The 17,147-nt window shown below is 41.6% G+C and overlaps 1 protein-coding gene across 2 annotated transcripts in view; it reads left to right on the top strand.

The window, feature by feature from the left end:
* Positions 1–9,130, top strand: part of DBX2 (developing brain homeobox 2) — a 204,768-nt gene extending 195,638 nt beyond the window's left edge. Inside the window, exons 3-4 of one of the 2 annotated variants that reach the window (XM_077338638.1) lie at positions 5,547–5,743; positions 6,159–9,130. In XM_077338638.1, the coding sequence (XP_077194753.1) occupies positions 5,547–5,743; positions 6,159–6,479 (518 nt within the window). In that variant the 3' untranslated portion in view covers positions 6,480–9,130. The remainder of the gene's footprint in view (positions 1–5,546; positions 5,744–6,158) is intronic. The other variant, XM_077338639.1, reaches the window with a different exon arrangement.
* Positions 9,131–17,147: the final 8,017 nt, after the last annotated feature.

Below are 17,147 nucleotides of genomic sequence, written 5' to 3'. Positions count from 1 at the left end.
GGCCTTCTAAAGAGCAGTCAGGGCTGATCTCCTCTAGGACTGACCGGTTTGTTCGCCTTGCAGTCCAAGGGACTCGCAAGAGTCTTCTCCAGCACCAGAGTTCAAAAGCCTCAATTCTTTGACGCTCGGCCTTCCTTATGGTCCAACTTTCGCAGCCATACATTGCAACTGGGAAGACCATAGCCTTGACTAAACACACTTTTGTTGGCAGGGTGATGTCTCTGCTTTTTAGGATGCTGTCTAGATTTGCCATAGCTTTCCTCCCCAGGAGCAAGTGTCTTTTAATTTCTTTGCTGCAGTCCCCATCTGCAGTGATCTTGGAGCCCAGGAAAATAAAATCTGTCACTATCTCCATTTCTTCCCCTTCTATTTGCCAGGAATTGAGAGGGCCGGATGCCATGATCTTTGTTTTCTTGATGTTGAGTTTCAAGCCAACTTTGGCACTCTCCTCCTTCACCCGCATCAACAGGCTCTTTAGTTCCTCTTCACTTTCTGCCATTAGAGTGGTATCATCTGCATATCTGAGGTTGTTGATATTTCTCCCTGCAATCTTGATCCCAATTTGTGACTCCTCTAATCCCGCATTTCTCATGATGTGCTCTGCATACAAGTTAAATAGGCAAGGTGACAGTATACAGCCTTGCCGAACTCCTTTCTCAATTTTGAACCAGTCAGTGATTCCATGTTCAGTTCTCACTGTTGCTTCTTGACCTGCATATAAATTTCTCAAGAGACAAATAAGATGCTCTGGTATTCCCATCTCTTTAAGAACTTGCCACAATTTGTTGTGCTCCACACAATCAAAGGCTTTAGCATAGTCAATGAAGCAGAAGTAGACGTTCTTCTGGTACTCCCTAGCTTTCTCCATGATCCAGCGTATGTTGGCAATTTGATCTCTAGTTCCTCTGCCTCTTCGAAATCCTGCCTGTACTTCTGGAAGTTCTCGGTCCACATATTGCTGGAGCCTAGCTTGTAGGATTTTGAGCATAACTTTGCTAGCATGAGAAATTAGTGCGATGGTGCGGTAGTTTGAACATTCTTTGGCATTGCCCTTCTTTGGGATTGGAATGTAAACTGACCTTTTCCAATCCTGTGGCCATTGTTGAGTTTTCCAAATTTGCTGGCATATTGAGTGTAGCACTTTTACTGCATCGTCCTTTAAGATTTTGAATAGTTCAACTGGAATGCTGTCACTACCACTAGCTTTATTGTTGCTCAGACTTCCTAAGGCCCATTTGACTTCACATTCCAGGATGTCTGGCTCCAGGTCAGTAACTACCCCATTGTGGTCATCAGGGATGCTAAGCTCGCTCTTGTATAGTTCTTCTGTATAATTTTGCCACCTTTGTTTGATCTCTTCTGCTTCTGTGAGGTCCCTACCATTTTGGTCCCTTATCATACTCATCTTTGCATGAAACGTTCTCTTCATATCTCCAATTTTCTTGAAAAGATCTCTGGTCCTCCCCATTCTATTGTTTTCTTCTATTTGTTTGCACTGTTCATTTAAGAAGGCATTCTTATCTCTTCTAGCTTTTCTCTGGAATTCTGCATTCAATTGGGTGTATCTTTCTCTTTCTCCCTTGCCTTTCACTTCCCTTCTCTCCTTAGCTATTTGTAAAGCTTCCTCAGACAGCCATTTTGATTTCTTGCATTTCTTTTTCTTTGGGATGGTTTTAGTTGCTACCTCTTGTACAATGTTGCGAACCTCCGTCCATAATTCTTCAGGCACTCTGTCTATCAGATCTAATTCCTTAAATCTATTTGTCACCTCCACTGTGTATTCGTCAGGGATATGATTTAGTTCATACCTGAGTGGCCTAGTGCTTTTCCCTACTTTCTTCAATTTAAGCCTACATTTTGCAACAAGAAGCTCATGATCTGAACCACAATCAGCTCCTGGTCTTGTTTTTATTGACTGGATAGAACTTTTCCATCTTTGGCTGCAGAGCACATAGTCAATCTGATTTCTGTGTTGACCGTCTGGTGATGTCCATGTGTAGAGTCGTCTCTTGGGTTGCTGGAAAAGAGTGTTTGCTATGACCATTGTATTCTCTTGACAAAATTCTACCAGCCTGTGCCCTGCTTCATTTTGTACTCCAAGACCAAACTTGCCTGTTATCCCGGTTATCTTTTGGCTTCCTACTTTAGCATTCCAATCCCCCATGATGATAAGCACATCATTTTTGGGCGTTGCTTCTAGAAGGTGTTGTAGGGCTTCATAGAACTGATCAACTTCATCCTCTTCAGCAGCAGTGGTTGGGGCGTAGACCTGGATCACTGTGATGTTGAATGGTTTGCCTTGGATTCGAACTGAGATCATTCTGTCATTTTGGGGATTGTATCCCAAGACTGCTTTTCCTACTCTCTTATTGATTATGAATGCTACTCCATTTCTTCTGCGAGATTCTTGTCCACAGTAGTATACCTGATGGTCATCTGAATTAAATTCACCCATTCCTGTCCATTTTAGTTCACTGATTCCTAAAATGTCGATGTTCAGTCTTCTCATTTCTTGTTTAACCACGTCCAGCTTGCCTTGATTCATGGATCTGACGTTCCAGGTTCCTATGGAATAAAAATCTTTACAGCATCGGACTGTCTTTTCGCCACCAGTTACTTCCACAACTGAGCGTCCTTTCGGCTTTGGCCCAGCCGCTTCATTCATTCTGGCGCTACTCGTACTAGCCGTCTGCTCATCCCCAGTAGCATATTGGACACCTTCCGACCTGAGGGGCTCATCTTCCAGCGTCATATCGTTATGCCTATTGGAACTGTCCATAGAGTTTTCATGGCAAAGATACTGGAGTGGTTTGCCATTGCCTTCTCCAGTGGATCACCTTTTGTCAGAGCTCTCAGCTATGACCTGTCCGTCTTGGGTGGCCCTGCACGGCATAGCTCATAGCTTCACTGAACTACGCAAGCCCCCTTGCCACAACAAGGCAGCGATCCTTGAAGGGGGAAGCCTGGTGTAGTCTGTACTAAACAAATTTTCTGCATAATATTGTTGGTCACATTTCATACTGAGTTGTATGTACTATCTCCACACTCAGACTACTGTGGTGTTTGTTTAAAATTGTCTCACTGTGATAAATGTGGAACTTCTATCTTCTTTTCATGCAGTTTCTGTTGTAAGGAGGTTTTGATGACTTCCATATGGGGTCCATTTTAGATAACTATTCCTCATATGAAAGTTAATACAGCCCTGTGTGAGGACTGCAAAATATCAGAAAGATATATATAGACTAGTCCTAGATTCAAGGCACAAACCCCATAAATTACTTTTTCTTAAAAGCAAAACTCTCTCTCCTTCTGAAATATAGTTTCAAGCCACAAGTCTGATTGCTTTTGGTTGGCAGAATTCCCTCCCAGGATAACCATTTTGGATAAGAGTTATTGTAGCTCAAACATTACAGTTTTCATGTCAAAGAAATCCCTTTGACATGATAGCAAGGATTGTCCTGATGAAGTAGATTTGGCACCGCAGTAACAGAGAAATTGCTTTGAGGAATAGAGCGAAGTCTGAATAAACGTTATTGGAATGAAACCTGGCCCAGTTATTAATTCACAACAGAACTTCCAGTGGCTGCTGTGACTGTGGTTGGGGGTGGGAGTGGGCTTCTTTATAAAGGTTTCAGAAGGCCAGTTGCTAAGTCGAATGATTCTTGACAAGTGAGGCAGCAAATGCTGGCAGTTTAATGAGCTGCAAGTTTCCGAGCCCCTCTTTAGGGGGCTGACACTTTCCCACAGAGCATTTCACATGGGCCTGGTGATCTCACAATGGGTGACAGAGCCATGACCAATCATCACTTTCTCTTTACTCATCCACACGCGACCTCACCACAATTTTTCACTGTGCAGATGAACTTTAGGAACCATTTTGGGCTGAAAAGGACTGTCCAAGGGTCAGTTGCCCTTTTGTGTGCCCATAAAGCAGTGTTCAGTGTGCCTGGCTTTTCTCCTGTCTCACATTCCGTAAGGAGTTTTTGGACACCATTTAAAGCATTTGACTGAAAAATAAAGCAGCGAATGAAACTGACTTTTATAGACTCATTCTAGCTCATCTTCCCATATAACCCTGTCTACCTGAAAAGGGATTTAGTGAGCTGAGCTGAGTGCATACAGGGATGGGCTGAATACATTGGGACCATTATCAACTGCAGCAATTGTTTATTAGCCAGGACTGATACACTACTATTTTGGAAGTGACCTATTAATTGTCCATTTAACTAGAGTGTATTGAATGGCATGGAAAAATTGCAACCATGACGAAAGCCTTTCCTTGCCCCTTCAAGGTGGTCTCTGCCACAAAGGCAAATGAAGATTGTTCCACAGATTAAGGCAACATTTATCACCATATACTAGAACAGGAAGGGAAAATGCTCCCTCCCCTCTGGAAAGTATTTGGTGCCATATTAGTGTTCGTGTCCTCATGGCATCACGGTCTTCAAGTGTGGCAGTTCAGCTGGATGGACTGCAAGCTTGCTGTGGTTCATTGGTCTTGATGTAACCATTGCACCCTGTGTGTAAGCATATTCTGCTTAAAGTGGATCAGATGGAGAAGAGGAGAATTGTAGATCTGACTGTTTGGATTGGATCACGTATGCTGCAAAAATTTTGCACTACTTTTTAAACTTATATGCCGTTTCTCAAACTCTAACATAACCAGTTATTCCTTTTTAGTGGAGTAATTGGAATTATTCAAAGTACATAATGGGTATCTTTCTCTCCATCAAAAAACTGTGGCCCAGTTCAATCACTGACAGAACTATCATCATCATCATCATCACAGAATCATAGAATCACAGAATCATAGAGTTGGAAGGGGCCATACAGGCCTTCTAGTCCAACCCCCTGCTCAACGCTGGATCAGCCTAAAGCACCCTAAAGCATCCAAGAAAAGTGTATATCCAACCTTTGCTTGAAGACTGCCAGTGAGGGGGAGCTCACCACCTCCTTAGGCAGCCTATTCCACTGCTGAACTACTCTGATTTTGAAATTTCCTCCCCTGATATCTAGCCTATATTGTTGAATCTGGGTGGCTGTCTATGTGGAGATAGACCTGGGTATCATCAGCATACTGATAGCCCATGCTCATCTAAGCCCATCTAAGCCCACTGATTTCAGTGGTTTTAGAAAGGTGTAACTGTTGAGAATGATCTGATTAGCACAATTCTTGCCCCTGAACAAGAAAAAACAATTAGGAAACTGCACAAATTGGCATATTCTGTGTATAAATCTTTGATTCTGCATCACACATCATTTTAGGTACTTGGTAGATGGTGTGTGTCCTTTTGTTCCAGGAATGCCAGCCCAGGTGGTATTTGTGCATATGAACCTAGGATTTAGCATTTATAGACAGTTACATAATCATTGGATATTGAATTAGTGTGAATTAGACTGCCTCTAAACTCTTCATGAGTGATACTGATGGATAACAGTTCTTGTTTTTTATCAACATTTGTGTAATGTTATAGAGCAGTGGTCCCCAACCTGCGGTTTAAACAGGTTAAGACTGGTGGAATATTACAATCTTTATTTTGCTCTAGGACAGGAAAATGTTCTGCCTCTTCTAACCCAGGATGCAAGATCCCGAAGAGGGATTTTAAGAAGGGCTGTCTTTTCTGAAGATCAGAGAAAAGCTTTGGAGAAAATGTTTCAAAAACAGAAATATATCAGCAAAACAGACAGGAAGAAACTGGCTCTCAGTTTGGGTCTAAAGGAGTCACAGGTACAGAAGCATATGGTAACTATGGCATTAATATTTAAAGAAGTTTGGTAGAAAGAGATCACCATGACATGTACATATGAAAAAAAATACTTAACACAGTCCATGACAGATCAACCACTTAACCACTGTCAGAAGAACTGTGGTTTCTTCTTATGGTTCTAGATGAGGAGCTGTGTTTACATGAAACCAGTGCCCAGATTATGCCCCCCCCCCCAAACCCCCAGAATCCATGGCCAATCTGGCCTGGAGGAAATTCGCCTCAAGTATGAACAATAGTATATCCGGATATTACTAACCACCTGAAAGGATTTAGCTCCAAATGTAAGATAAGTTTTACCTTGGCTAAGACAGAGGAATGTAAAACTGAAGAGAATTAAAGGTGCTTATCTTGAGCAGTTAACAATAATACTGTTTCATTAACCTACAACAGGTCAAAATATGGTTTCAAAATAGAAGGATGAAATGGCGAAACTCCAAAGAAAAAGAAGTACTTTCCAACAGATGCTTGCCAGAGGAAGGCCTTCAAGGGACATATCTTTCCAAATCCTCCTTGAATTTCATTCCTCCACCATGCCCTACCTGGCAAATGTCTCAACAACAGACAAGTCCAAGGTGTCAGAATCTTCCAGAATGCCCAGAGATACTGAGTTGCAAAAGTATCTCACGGCCTCCTCCAGGACCAAACTCCTCTTCAGGCATGTTGTATTTCTATCAGGAAAAAGAAACCATGGAGGAGGCAATTCTACCATAAGAGAGAAAAATGGATGAAATTATTTCTGTAATGTGTTTAACAGCTCATTGACTCTTGATGTCCCTCAGACTAACTTTGTGTGAACATTGCTCATCCTTTGCTAAAGTATAGCTCATCATTTGCTAAGATCAAACTTAACATATAGATATTGGCGAAAATGTATGCTTTAAGAAACATCCAGGTCATCCTCTAAGTCTCTTCTGGACTTCCAAAGCACTTGTAAATGAAGTAGGAAGGAAGAGACTGATGGTAAGTAACAGTGGAGTGAAGAATGAAATGTTAATGCTTTTCTACCATCTACAATGTGCTTGATTCAACTGCAATTAGATTTTGCTTGTGCTGTCATGAATTCCCGACTGATTAATATTTCATGATACAAAAGGATTCTCTAAAGTTCAGTCTGGAAGTGAGAACATCTTATAGTGTGTGGCACAGTGAACTCTTCCACTGTTTTTCAGAAATGTTGAGATCAGGTATTCATTGGGCTGCAGAGACATAAGTGTTCATAAGATCAGATGGGAGTTCCAGGCAGGACACATAGTTGTGGGGGAGACTGGATTAGAGACTCCTGCACTGATAGCAGAGCTGTCCAACAAGAGTGAGAACCTGAGGAGCTGTACATTCTATATGAGTTTAAATGTCACAGCTTCCCTCAAAGAATCCTGGGAAATGTAGTTGTTGAGACAGCATCTTTGGTTTTACTCCCAGCCTCCCACATCTTCATCCAAAGCCACGAACAATGTGTAGGGACAATCTGCCTACATATTGATATTTTGGGATGAAATCAGAGCTGATGATTAGCAGAACCAGTAGTCATGGGTTTAGAATTTATTTTAGAGTACACATACATGGGATTGATTACATATCTCTAGTGTAACTGTAAACAGGCCAAAGGTGAAAGTCAAAATAAGATCAGAACCTGTAGGGGAAAGTAACATAACTCTGTGGCATTCTGGTAAGCAGGATTGGGAACCAAAGAAGAATGGAATAGGAGACAGCAGGGCTTTGCAAACCAGGATTTATTATCAAAAGCCAATAAATAAAAGATAAGCCTGATATAGGAATGGTGGATGACAAAGGCATTTGTGCCATTGAAAACATGGGATCTTTAAATCTGATTTTCATTTTTCTTTAACTGGTTTCCAGGATCCAGTCATATTCTGCCCTTAGAAACATGGATAGAAATTAATCAATTAGTCTAGTGGTTCAAACAGAATCTTGAAAATGAGTAACCAAGTGCTAAAACACATGGTGGTGGCTATGTTAATTTTAGGCATTATAGCTTTCAAGGAGCATGTTCCTTTAATATAGAAATAGCTAATATTCAATCCAGGACAACTGATATGGCACCAAATTACTGATGTAATTTCATTTTAAAAGAATGTTTTTGTATCCAGTCACTTATTATTGAGTCGCAGTGAATGAAAAATCGATTACTGTTTGTCTAAGAGGCTAAATTATGCACAGGGGTTCTGTGAAGCTGGAGGAAAATAATACTGTAATTAAAATTATGTAGTTGGTTGCTGTAAGACCCAAGCTGTAAAACTGGAATTAATTACACAAATTACATGTAATCTGGAGAAATGCAAGGACAGGTGAATTCCACCCAAACCAGCAAGATTTACATTATGAATTTACATCTCAAAACTGCCAAATACCAGAAAACCAAGTATTGTACTCAAAATGGATTGTGCTAAGGGGGAACATGGAATTATAACAGCTCCATGCAAAAGCAGCCTCTTACCTCTCCTCAGGATCTTATATGACAAATACATTGAAATATCCTTGTGCATCTAAATTTTATGTAATCTGCATTACGTTTGTATGTCCTTGCATAATAAAAAAGACCACAGTACCGAAACTGGGATCATGGTGATTAGAAACATCCAGTAAATAAATTTAGAAGAATAGGTAGTAATTTTAAGACCCAGGCTTTGTTTGTATGTTTATTCAAGATTTTTCAATGTTGTTGATGCTTTGACAGCCATACTAGTAACATAATCCTAAACTACCCTGCTCCAGATATGGTTTGTGGACACGGCTGCTTTAAGACACAAAAAATCAGTGTAGGGTAGTGGTTAGAATGTTGTTCTAGGATCTGGAAGACATTTCATGACATTCAGTCATGGAAACTTGCAAGGTGACCATGGTTATGCACTCCTAGCATAACCTACCTCACCAGGTTGTGAGGATGAAGTGCGAGAGAACACTGCAAGTTGCTTTTGTCTCCACTGAGGAAAAAGGTGGTGTATACATGAAGCTAAGCTTTCTCCACCTATGGGAGCTCAGTATTCAGTAGAGATATGCAGTTTTTCCTACATTAATTTGGACGTGTTCAAACAGCCTTCTCTGTTGCAATGAATGAAGAATTCAGCTCTGTATATGCATCAGTCTAGCTTGTAAGAAGCTGGTTCAATACAATGTGAAAGATTAATACAAATTTACTTTATCTAAAATCCATGTACAGTTTTTTTCTGAGTAATTTTGTATCATCAGTTTTCAAAAAAGAGCAATTTAGAACATAATTGCACTCAGTAATTGATTTGTCAACCACCACAGTGCATTTTATCTGCTGTGTCAAACCCAACTGCTTACAATGTAAAACAAATGACATGCAAAGCCATTGAAAACCAGATTTTCAGCTAATAATTAATTGTGACTGTGAGGGCGATTAAAAAGGCCTTTATGAATGATTTTGCTCTCTGTCAGCAGACAGTCTATATTCATACAGTCCTAAAAATTGCCTTGCCATCAGAGGTATAAGTTCAAGCCTACATTTTAGAACTTCTAGGTAGTTTGGTAGTTAATTGTTATACTGTAGCAATTAATAAATTCATAGCTCCGCAATAATTTACATCATTATTCATGGATAAATCAGCTACTTTGGATGATCCCATTTTGTTCAATGAATTGTTGATGAACCCTCATGTGCAGAAACCTGGAAAAATTAGGAAGGTAGGCATTTGGTAGAATCATGAGGTTGGGAGTTCAATCCCAGCAGCCAGCTCAAGGTTGACTCAGCCTTCCATCCTTCCGAGGTCAGTAAAATTAGTACCCAGCTTGCTGGGCAGTAAACGGTAATGACTGGGGAAGGGAATGCCAAACCACCCTGTATTGAGTTTGCCATGAAAACGCTAGAGGGTGTCACCCCAAGGGTCAGACATGACCTGGTGCTTGCACAGGGAATACCTTTACCTTTAAGCAACAACATGTAAATCTCCTCAAAAATGTTTGGATTGAGATTCAGAATTTATAGTATAAATAATAATGACAATAGCTCCAGAGATGTTAATCCTGTCACAGCAAGATAAAATAGGAGTCCAGAGGCATTGTAAAATCTGACAATCTTTATTTCATTATAAGCTTTCAAGAAAGATCACTTCATCAAATGCATGAAGGGTAAATTCATTGCTTCTGGATCACTATTTTATTTTAGATGATGATGTGCATCATCTAATGCAGTTCTTAGCAGTGGTTTGCACAGCCAGCATGGCTAGAAAAAATGCATATGAGAAAGACAAGAAAAATTTAGGCAGACATCAGAACTCCATAACTTTCCAAGTCAGAATGTGAAGAGTAGAAGTAGTAAGCTGCTTGGTTTTGTGGGGTCCTTGATTGCACTGCATACAAGCAGATTTCAGTATCATGGCATTCTCAGCAGTCATGAAAAATTCACACTTTTCAGGTCCATAATACTCTGGAAACTGACTTGGAAATGGAGGGTGGTGCATAGTGAAATCTCAGAACCAGTGCTCTGGGAAGTGAGCCAGGTCAACATAAAGCACGATAGGTCTTACTGGTGTGTGCTGTGTTACTATCCAAAACATGAGGCATTTCCCTACAACTCATGTCTGAAGAATGTATATTTGCACCCTGACCTGGATGGCCCAGTCTAACCTGATCATTATGCCGCATAAAAACTTAATGGTGCTTCTGATGACACGTGCCTCTGATTGGCCCTCTTTGGGGGAGCATTCCCCCAATAGGATGAGAGCTCTCACCCAGTTAGGGCCAATCATAGGCTCTTCCCCATCCCAGTCCACCTCTGTGCTGCTCCCAGCTTTTGGCATGAGGAGGAAGAGCAGCCACAAGTTAAGCCAGGAGGCTGTGGATGGCCATCCATGCATACTCTACATTGTTCTCACTGGTCTCCTGGGTACCGAGGGAAGGTGTGGAAGGCCGACTGGACACACTGCATGCCAACCACACTGTTCTGAGTGGGGAAGGTAGTCTGGGTGTGCTGTGCATTGGCCACACCACTCTTGCCAGCCTCCTGGCACCAGGGGAGGGTGCAGAAGGCCAACCAGGTGCCCTGTGTGCCGGTCACATCACTCTATTTGGCCTCCTGGGTGCTGGGAGACCTGAGGGGCCTCCAGGCCCTGCCACCCATTATTAAAACAGGTGTCTCCACTAATAAGATAAATAACATTTGCATTTATACTGTTCTTCAGGATGGGAAGTGAAGGATTGTTAAATATTTGTTTAATTAGTAATTTTACTTCACTTTTCTCCCCACTGGGGACCATTGTCCATTTAATCCTTACATCAGCAACCTTGTGGGGCAGCTTAGAGTGAGAGTGTGTAACTGTCCCAAGATCACCCAGTGAACTTCCATGGCAGATCCTCACCTGATTCTCTAGCCACTACAGATGGAATTCTTCTCATAGAATGTGATTGCAAAGTGTGCCGAACTTCCATATTTCGCAACTTGAATGAAAGAGACCAATCAAACACATTTGTGAAGCAATGTGTAAATTTGTCAGACTGGTACTTATTCACAAAACAGCTGGGAGTTTGTTGTGTAGCAGAACTTGATTTGCTAATGAAGAATTTAGATTGGATAAGAATGTACATTTGCAAGGAAGTAAAGTGCCGGAAAAAGCCCTCCAGCGCAGTGCACAACCAGCCTTGACTCCGCCTCATTCCCGAAGTCTACTCTCTTGCAACACAAACTCAATATCAAGCTCACAGTTATTGTGACCCTGCAGCTGCTTCCTGGAATTATTCACAGCTCGGCTTTCTGAGAAGAGCATATTCTTAGAGAAGTGCTCAGAGCAAATTTGGTGTTTCTTTTCCAGAGCGAACTGATTAATTTTGCTCTTCTCTCTTTGAAAGTGATTGCTTCCTTTCTGCCTTTAGCTCAGCCCCAGTCACGCCACATTACTCTGTTAACTAGACAACTCCTCAAATAGAGTAAAGAGGGAAATTAGATTTCTTAACAGCTTTGAAGAATGGTTCAAATGCCAGAAGGCTTCTGTGAGTGTAGAAGGTGCCAGGTGAGTTAACTGTGCTTCATGTTCTCTTTCTAGCAGATCAACTCCCACGCTTGATCTTGAAGGTGCTGAGCCTCATGTAAAGGGAGAGCAGAGACTTTAATGTGTGTTCACAGTTTATATCTAGCTACACTGGCATATCATCGGAGGTTTAATATACAAAATAAATGCTGCTTTTAGGAACCAGAGATGTTAAGAAATATAAGAATTATCATCATGGAAATAGATTACATACACATTTTACTGCACTGTACGCCTTTGTGTTAATTGAAAATAATGTATTAAAAGCTCAGTGGAAAATATGCTCTGAGTGACACAAAATGTGCCCAGATGACAAAATGACCTGACGTGTTTCAATCTGAAATAGATTTTCTTCAGAGGTCAATTACAGATCCACACATCTTTAAATATCCATAAACAAAAACGTTTTTATAGCCAGGAAGGTTGAATAAAAGTCTGTAATACACGGAGGTGCCAATAAATATCGTAGGTCTAGAGTGTCTATAGGTCTATAACAGGGGTAGTTAAACTGCAGCCCTCCAGATGTCCATGGACTACAATTCCCATGAGCCCCTGCCAGCATTGGCTGCCAGGGGCTCATGGGAACTGTAGTCCATGGACATCTGGGGGGCCACAGTTCAACTACCCCTATAGTGTGGGGTGAACAGAATTCATGATCACCAGGTAGACACCTTTTGTGGTGTAATGGTTAAGAGTGGTATCTTCTAATCTGGTGAGCCAGGTTTGATCCCCCACTCCTCCACATGCTGCCAGCTGGGTAACCTTGGCCTTGTCACAGCCCTGATAGTGCTGTTCTGACCAAGCAGTCCTGTCAGAGCTGTCTCAGCCTTACCTACCTTTCAGGGTGTCTGTTGTGGAGAGAGGAAGGAAAGGCAATTGTAAATTGCTTTGGGCACTGAAAAACAGGATTAAAAAAAACAGCTCTTCTTCTTAACTTTCCTGGAGGGAAGGCTTTTAACTAGAGTTACTGCAGCTGTAATTTAGAATTAAAGATACAAGCACTGAATAAGCAGATACTTGGTGGTCTTTAAAATTTTCCAGGATAAATACATAGTTCTCTGTGTATAAAATGTAATCCAGAAATCAGCATATATTGAAAGTAGGGGGACTCCAGTCCTAACAATTTCTGTCTTGTCCTGTCCAAACTGAGTGGATTATCAAGTCTTTTCATCTGAGGGCTAGTAGGCTACCCTTTCCCCATATTCTAAACTCTGGCCTTCTTAAATGCCCATGTAAACTGCTTAAAGTCTTGGTCTTAATCAACAATTTGCAAGCAGATATCACTGATACAGCAGCAATCATCAACAGAATTTGGAGCAAGGTATTCCTGTTCCATCCTAATCACCAGATCTTACTTTTTATTCATTTCTTAAAAAATAATCTTCTGGCTTACTTAGCCTTGGTGTTAGTTTAACTTTTCAATAGCCACTGAAAATAGGACCTCCAAATGTCTCATGCCTTTGCCTGGATGGGCCAGGTTAGTCTGATCTCATCAGATCTCAGAAGGTAAACAGGGGTGGCCTTGGTTAGCACTTGGATAGGAGTCTGCCAAGGAAGTCCAGAGGTGGATTGCGGAGCCAAACAAAGGTAAAATACCTTTGTTGGTCCCTTATCATCCTCCTACAGAGTTGCCATAAGTAATTTGTGACTTGATGGCACTTTCTACCCCTACCCCCCAAGTATCTGGTTCAGTCCCCTCTCATCACCATCAGTCTCCATATAAACACAATGTTTTTTGACTCTTCATTTATGATACCTGAAATCTAAGAAAATACAATGAAATGTGAAAGACAATTCGGGACTAGCATTCTGCAGTCCATAGCCATCAGGTTTTGCATATTCAGAAATTTTAACATGACATTGATCAAGGTACAAATTTAGTTTTTAAAAAGAAGATATAAATCCTTTTGTATTTATTAAGTAGTTTTTTAATCTGGCCTTTCCCTCAAAGAGATCCTGAGAGCATATGATGTATCCCTGTCCTCCATTTTATTCTCACAATGAACTAGGTTAGACTGAGAGAAATTTACTGGCGCAAGCATATCTCAATGTTCTGGTCACTACATTACCCTCTCTGCCTCTTTCGCTCTCTCATATGTATAGAATGTATAAATGAAACATTTTTTCATGAAACACATTTTTCTAATGGTATGTTCAGCTAAATGACCAAGACTCTAGAGCAGTGGTTCCCAACCTTTTTATCATCGGGGACTGGTTAACGCGTGACAATTTTACTGAGGCCCGGGGCGGGGGTAGTCTTTTGCTGAAGGACATCGCTGCTGCCTGAGCCCCTGCTCCACTTGCTTTCCTGCCAGCACTCCTGACTTCCCGACGCCCGCTGGGGGGGTACTTCCAGCAGCAGCTGCACAGTGCCACACCGAGGGGAACCCCAGCCATGGCGGCTGCTGGAGAGCACCAAAGGTGAGCCGGTGGCAGAGTGGCAGGGCAGCCCCCCAGGCAGCAGCCGGGGAGGAGGAACCGCGGCCTGGTACCGACTGATCCATGGACTGGTACCGGTCCCCAGACCGGGGGTTGGGCACCACTGCTCTAGATGACAGCCCGAATGCTAAAAATCTTATATTCCCTGAAAAACCCCTGCAGGTTACCCCATGCTTTACACAGAAGGCTGGATTCCAACCAAATCTTAAATTCCTACCAATTCTCCCTTTGTTTAATCTCCTCCCCCCCTACCTCTGAGCAGCATTTCATAAAGATCAATGGATTGCAGTGGGAAGAGGGAGGCTGGAAAGTTCCTTTCCACTGATGGAAAATCGAGACTGGATCCAGGTCAACAGCACATTCTGGGAGTCCCAGATGCTGAACTGTGTCATTTGGTTTCCAGTGTTAATTTCATTACGTCTTGATGGGTGATTTAATTGGTCACCCCATGGCCATTCACATTGCATATTGGACATGCCATTCTCAAAAGCATTGCCAACCAGTGTACCAAACATACAAACAAGAACATGAGAATCAATGCTGATATGCCACTAGAAAGACTTGTCCTGACATGGGAACAACTAGTGTGACATAATTTTTTAAAGGTGGACTTAGCAGCCATATGGCTTGCAGTGCAAAGGATCGGAAGATTAACTTAGATCTTGCTATTTTTTTCTGGCCACGGCCATATGCTGTTATTTATTAACCTGCTGGTGGATTCTATCCCCTTTTTAAGTCCCTTACTGACACCAAATGACAATATGACTGTGGGGAGAAAGCTGTAGGCTTTCTCAGTAAACTGCTGCAAACTAGTATTGAAATGAGAATATGCAGCCAGTTTTCCATGGTCCTGTGTAATGGAATGCACACAGGAGACTGGCAGAGGCTGCTTTTTTCAGCTATTGTCTGTCACATGTAGGCAGACACTGCAAGTGAGTGAACTCAAACACTTCCAATGTCCTTGAAGCAAGTATGGATTTCCAGCACTGGTATGCCAATGATTATTAAGTGCTGGAGAAAATAATTCTAATGAGGCATTAATAGACAACATAAACAGCATCTACATAAACAACACTGGTGAAGCACTGAAATATCCCCCCAAGGGTTTTAGAATTAGAACTACCATGTGATACATTCTGGGAACACCTACTTAGAATTGTTTCTAGAGAATTGAAACAATTGGTGGGTTGGATAATGATATGAAACTTTTTTATCCAATCTAAACATTTTCCTGTGGTTCATAGAGCAAATTTAACTCTCTGTTTTTCTCTTTTTCTTTATTTACAATATTTTTTTTATTTTGTCTTAATAAAAGGAGTACAGGGCAGCATATATTTGCTCTTCCTTACCCACTTTGTTCTCTTCACAACCCTGGAACCCTTAGATCAGGCTAAGACAAGCTCACTCAGTACACTTAATTGTAAAATAGAGATTTGAACTCATATTTCCTGGATTCTAGTCAGACATTCTAGCACAGCCTTTCTCAATGCTTTTGCCATACAGAACCCCCTGAAACATTCTTCAGGCTTTGAGAAACCCCAGAAGGGCCGTGATTGTGCAGAATATGGTTGGGAAGCATAGCTGTGTACCCACTCACTCAAAACCCCTCCCCTTCCCACCCCCTCCAGGCCAATCAATGACCACTTTGGGAGGGGGTGGGCAGGTTGAGATAAAAAGGTAAAGGTAAAGGTATCCCCTGTGCAAGCACCGGGTCATGTCTTACCCTTGGGGTGACGCCCTCTAGCGTTTTCATGGCAGACTCAATACGGGGTGGTTTGGCATTCCCTTCCCCAGCCTTTACCGTTTACCCCCCAGCAAGCTGGGTACTCATTTTACCGACCTCGGAAGGATGGAAGGCTGAGTCAACCTTGAGCTGGCTGCTGGGATCAAACTCCCAGCCTCATGGGCAGAGCTTTCAGACTCCATGTCTGCTGCCTTACCACTCTGCGCCACAAGAGGCTCATCAGGTTGACATATCACCCAATAAATGACTATCAAACTTAAAACCCTGGTTGAGAAAGCTTGCTCTAACCACTACACCATCTTGTTTTCACCGTCACATGCCCATAGCATTCATACATCCTGGAGTGCAACAAATTCAGTTCTATCAGACAGTCTTTGTTTCTGCTGTTTTCTTTTTAAAATTTTATCAAGCAATATTTTTATGCCTATCTAGGGAATCCTTTGACTGTGGAAAAATCTTGTTGTAGATGGTCAAGTAATGCTGCCTGATGGGTAAGCAATTGGCCATGACAACTGGCGGTACTGGAAACAGGCTAGGAGTTCAACTCATCCAGGAAAGGTTGCCTCTTGAAGAGTTTCAAAATAAGGAACATATTGAGAAACCACAGGAAAATGACATTTTATAGGCCTCAGAATATACTGGTTCTTATTTAGAATGTGGTATCCTTGCAAAGTTTTTTGTTGTTGTTGTTATTCTGGGTCATCTCTTCTTTTCCATCAGTATTTTTTAAATAAAGAAGAAACTTGAAACTAGGGATAGTTGTCAAGCCTACCTGATGGATTCTTTCAGGTTTGGGGGCTGGAGGAGGCCAGTTTTCCTATTACCCTCTGACTCAAGTGAACTACTCTCAACATTCCCTGCTTCCTGTAGCTTAATTATTTTAAAAAGCACAGCCCTTTCTTTATGTGATCATATAAAATATTGTATCTGAAATTTTTCAGTGCCTCCTATTGGACCTATATTTCCTACTAATTTTTCCTACCTTTCTTTTAATCATAATGACAATATCATGCTTGGATAAATGATTACATTACCTGCACTTTCTGCTTGCCCTTGGAAATGTTTGTATTTATATATGTGCATGCATATCTGAGCGGTTCAGACAGAACCATCATAATGCATCATGAAGAAATGAAGCAATTATCAGATAGCAGCAAGCCTTAAGTACAAACCATTCAGGCAAAAAAATTA

This window comes from Paroedura picta, chromosome 5 (assembly GCF_049243985.1).
Source record: "Paroedura picta isolate Pp20150507F chromosome 5, Ppicta_v3.0, whole genome shotgun sequence".
NCBI lineage: Eukaryota > Metazoa > Chordata > Lepidosauria > Squamata > Gekkonidae > Paroedura > Paroedura picta.
Note: the sequence above shows the minus strand (reverse complement) of the source record. Positions and strands in the feature narration are given on the sequence as shown.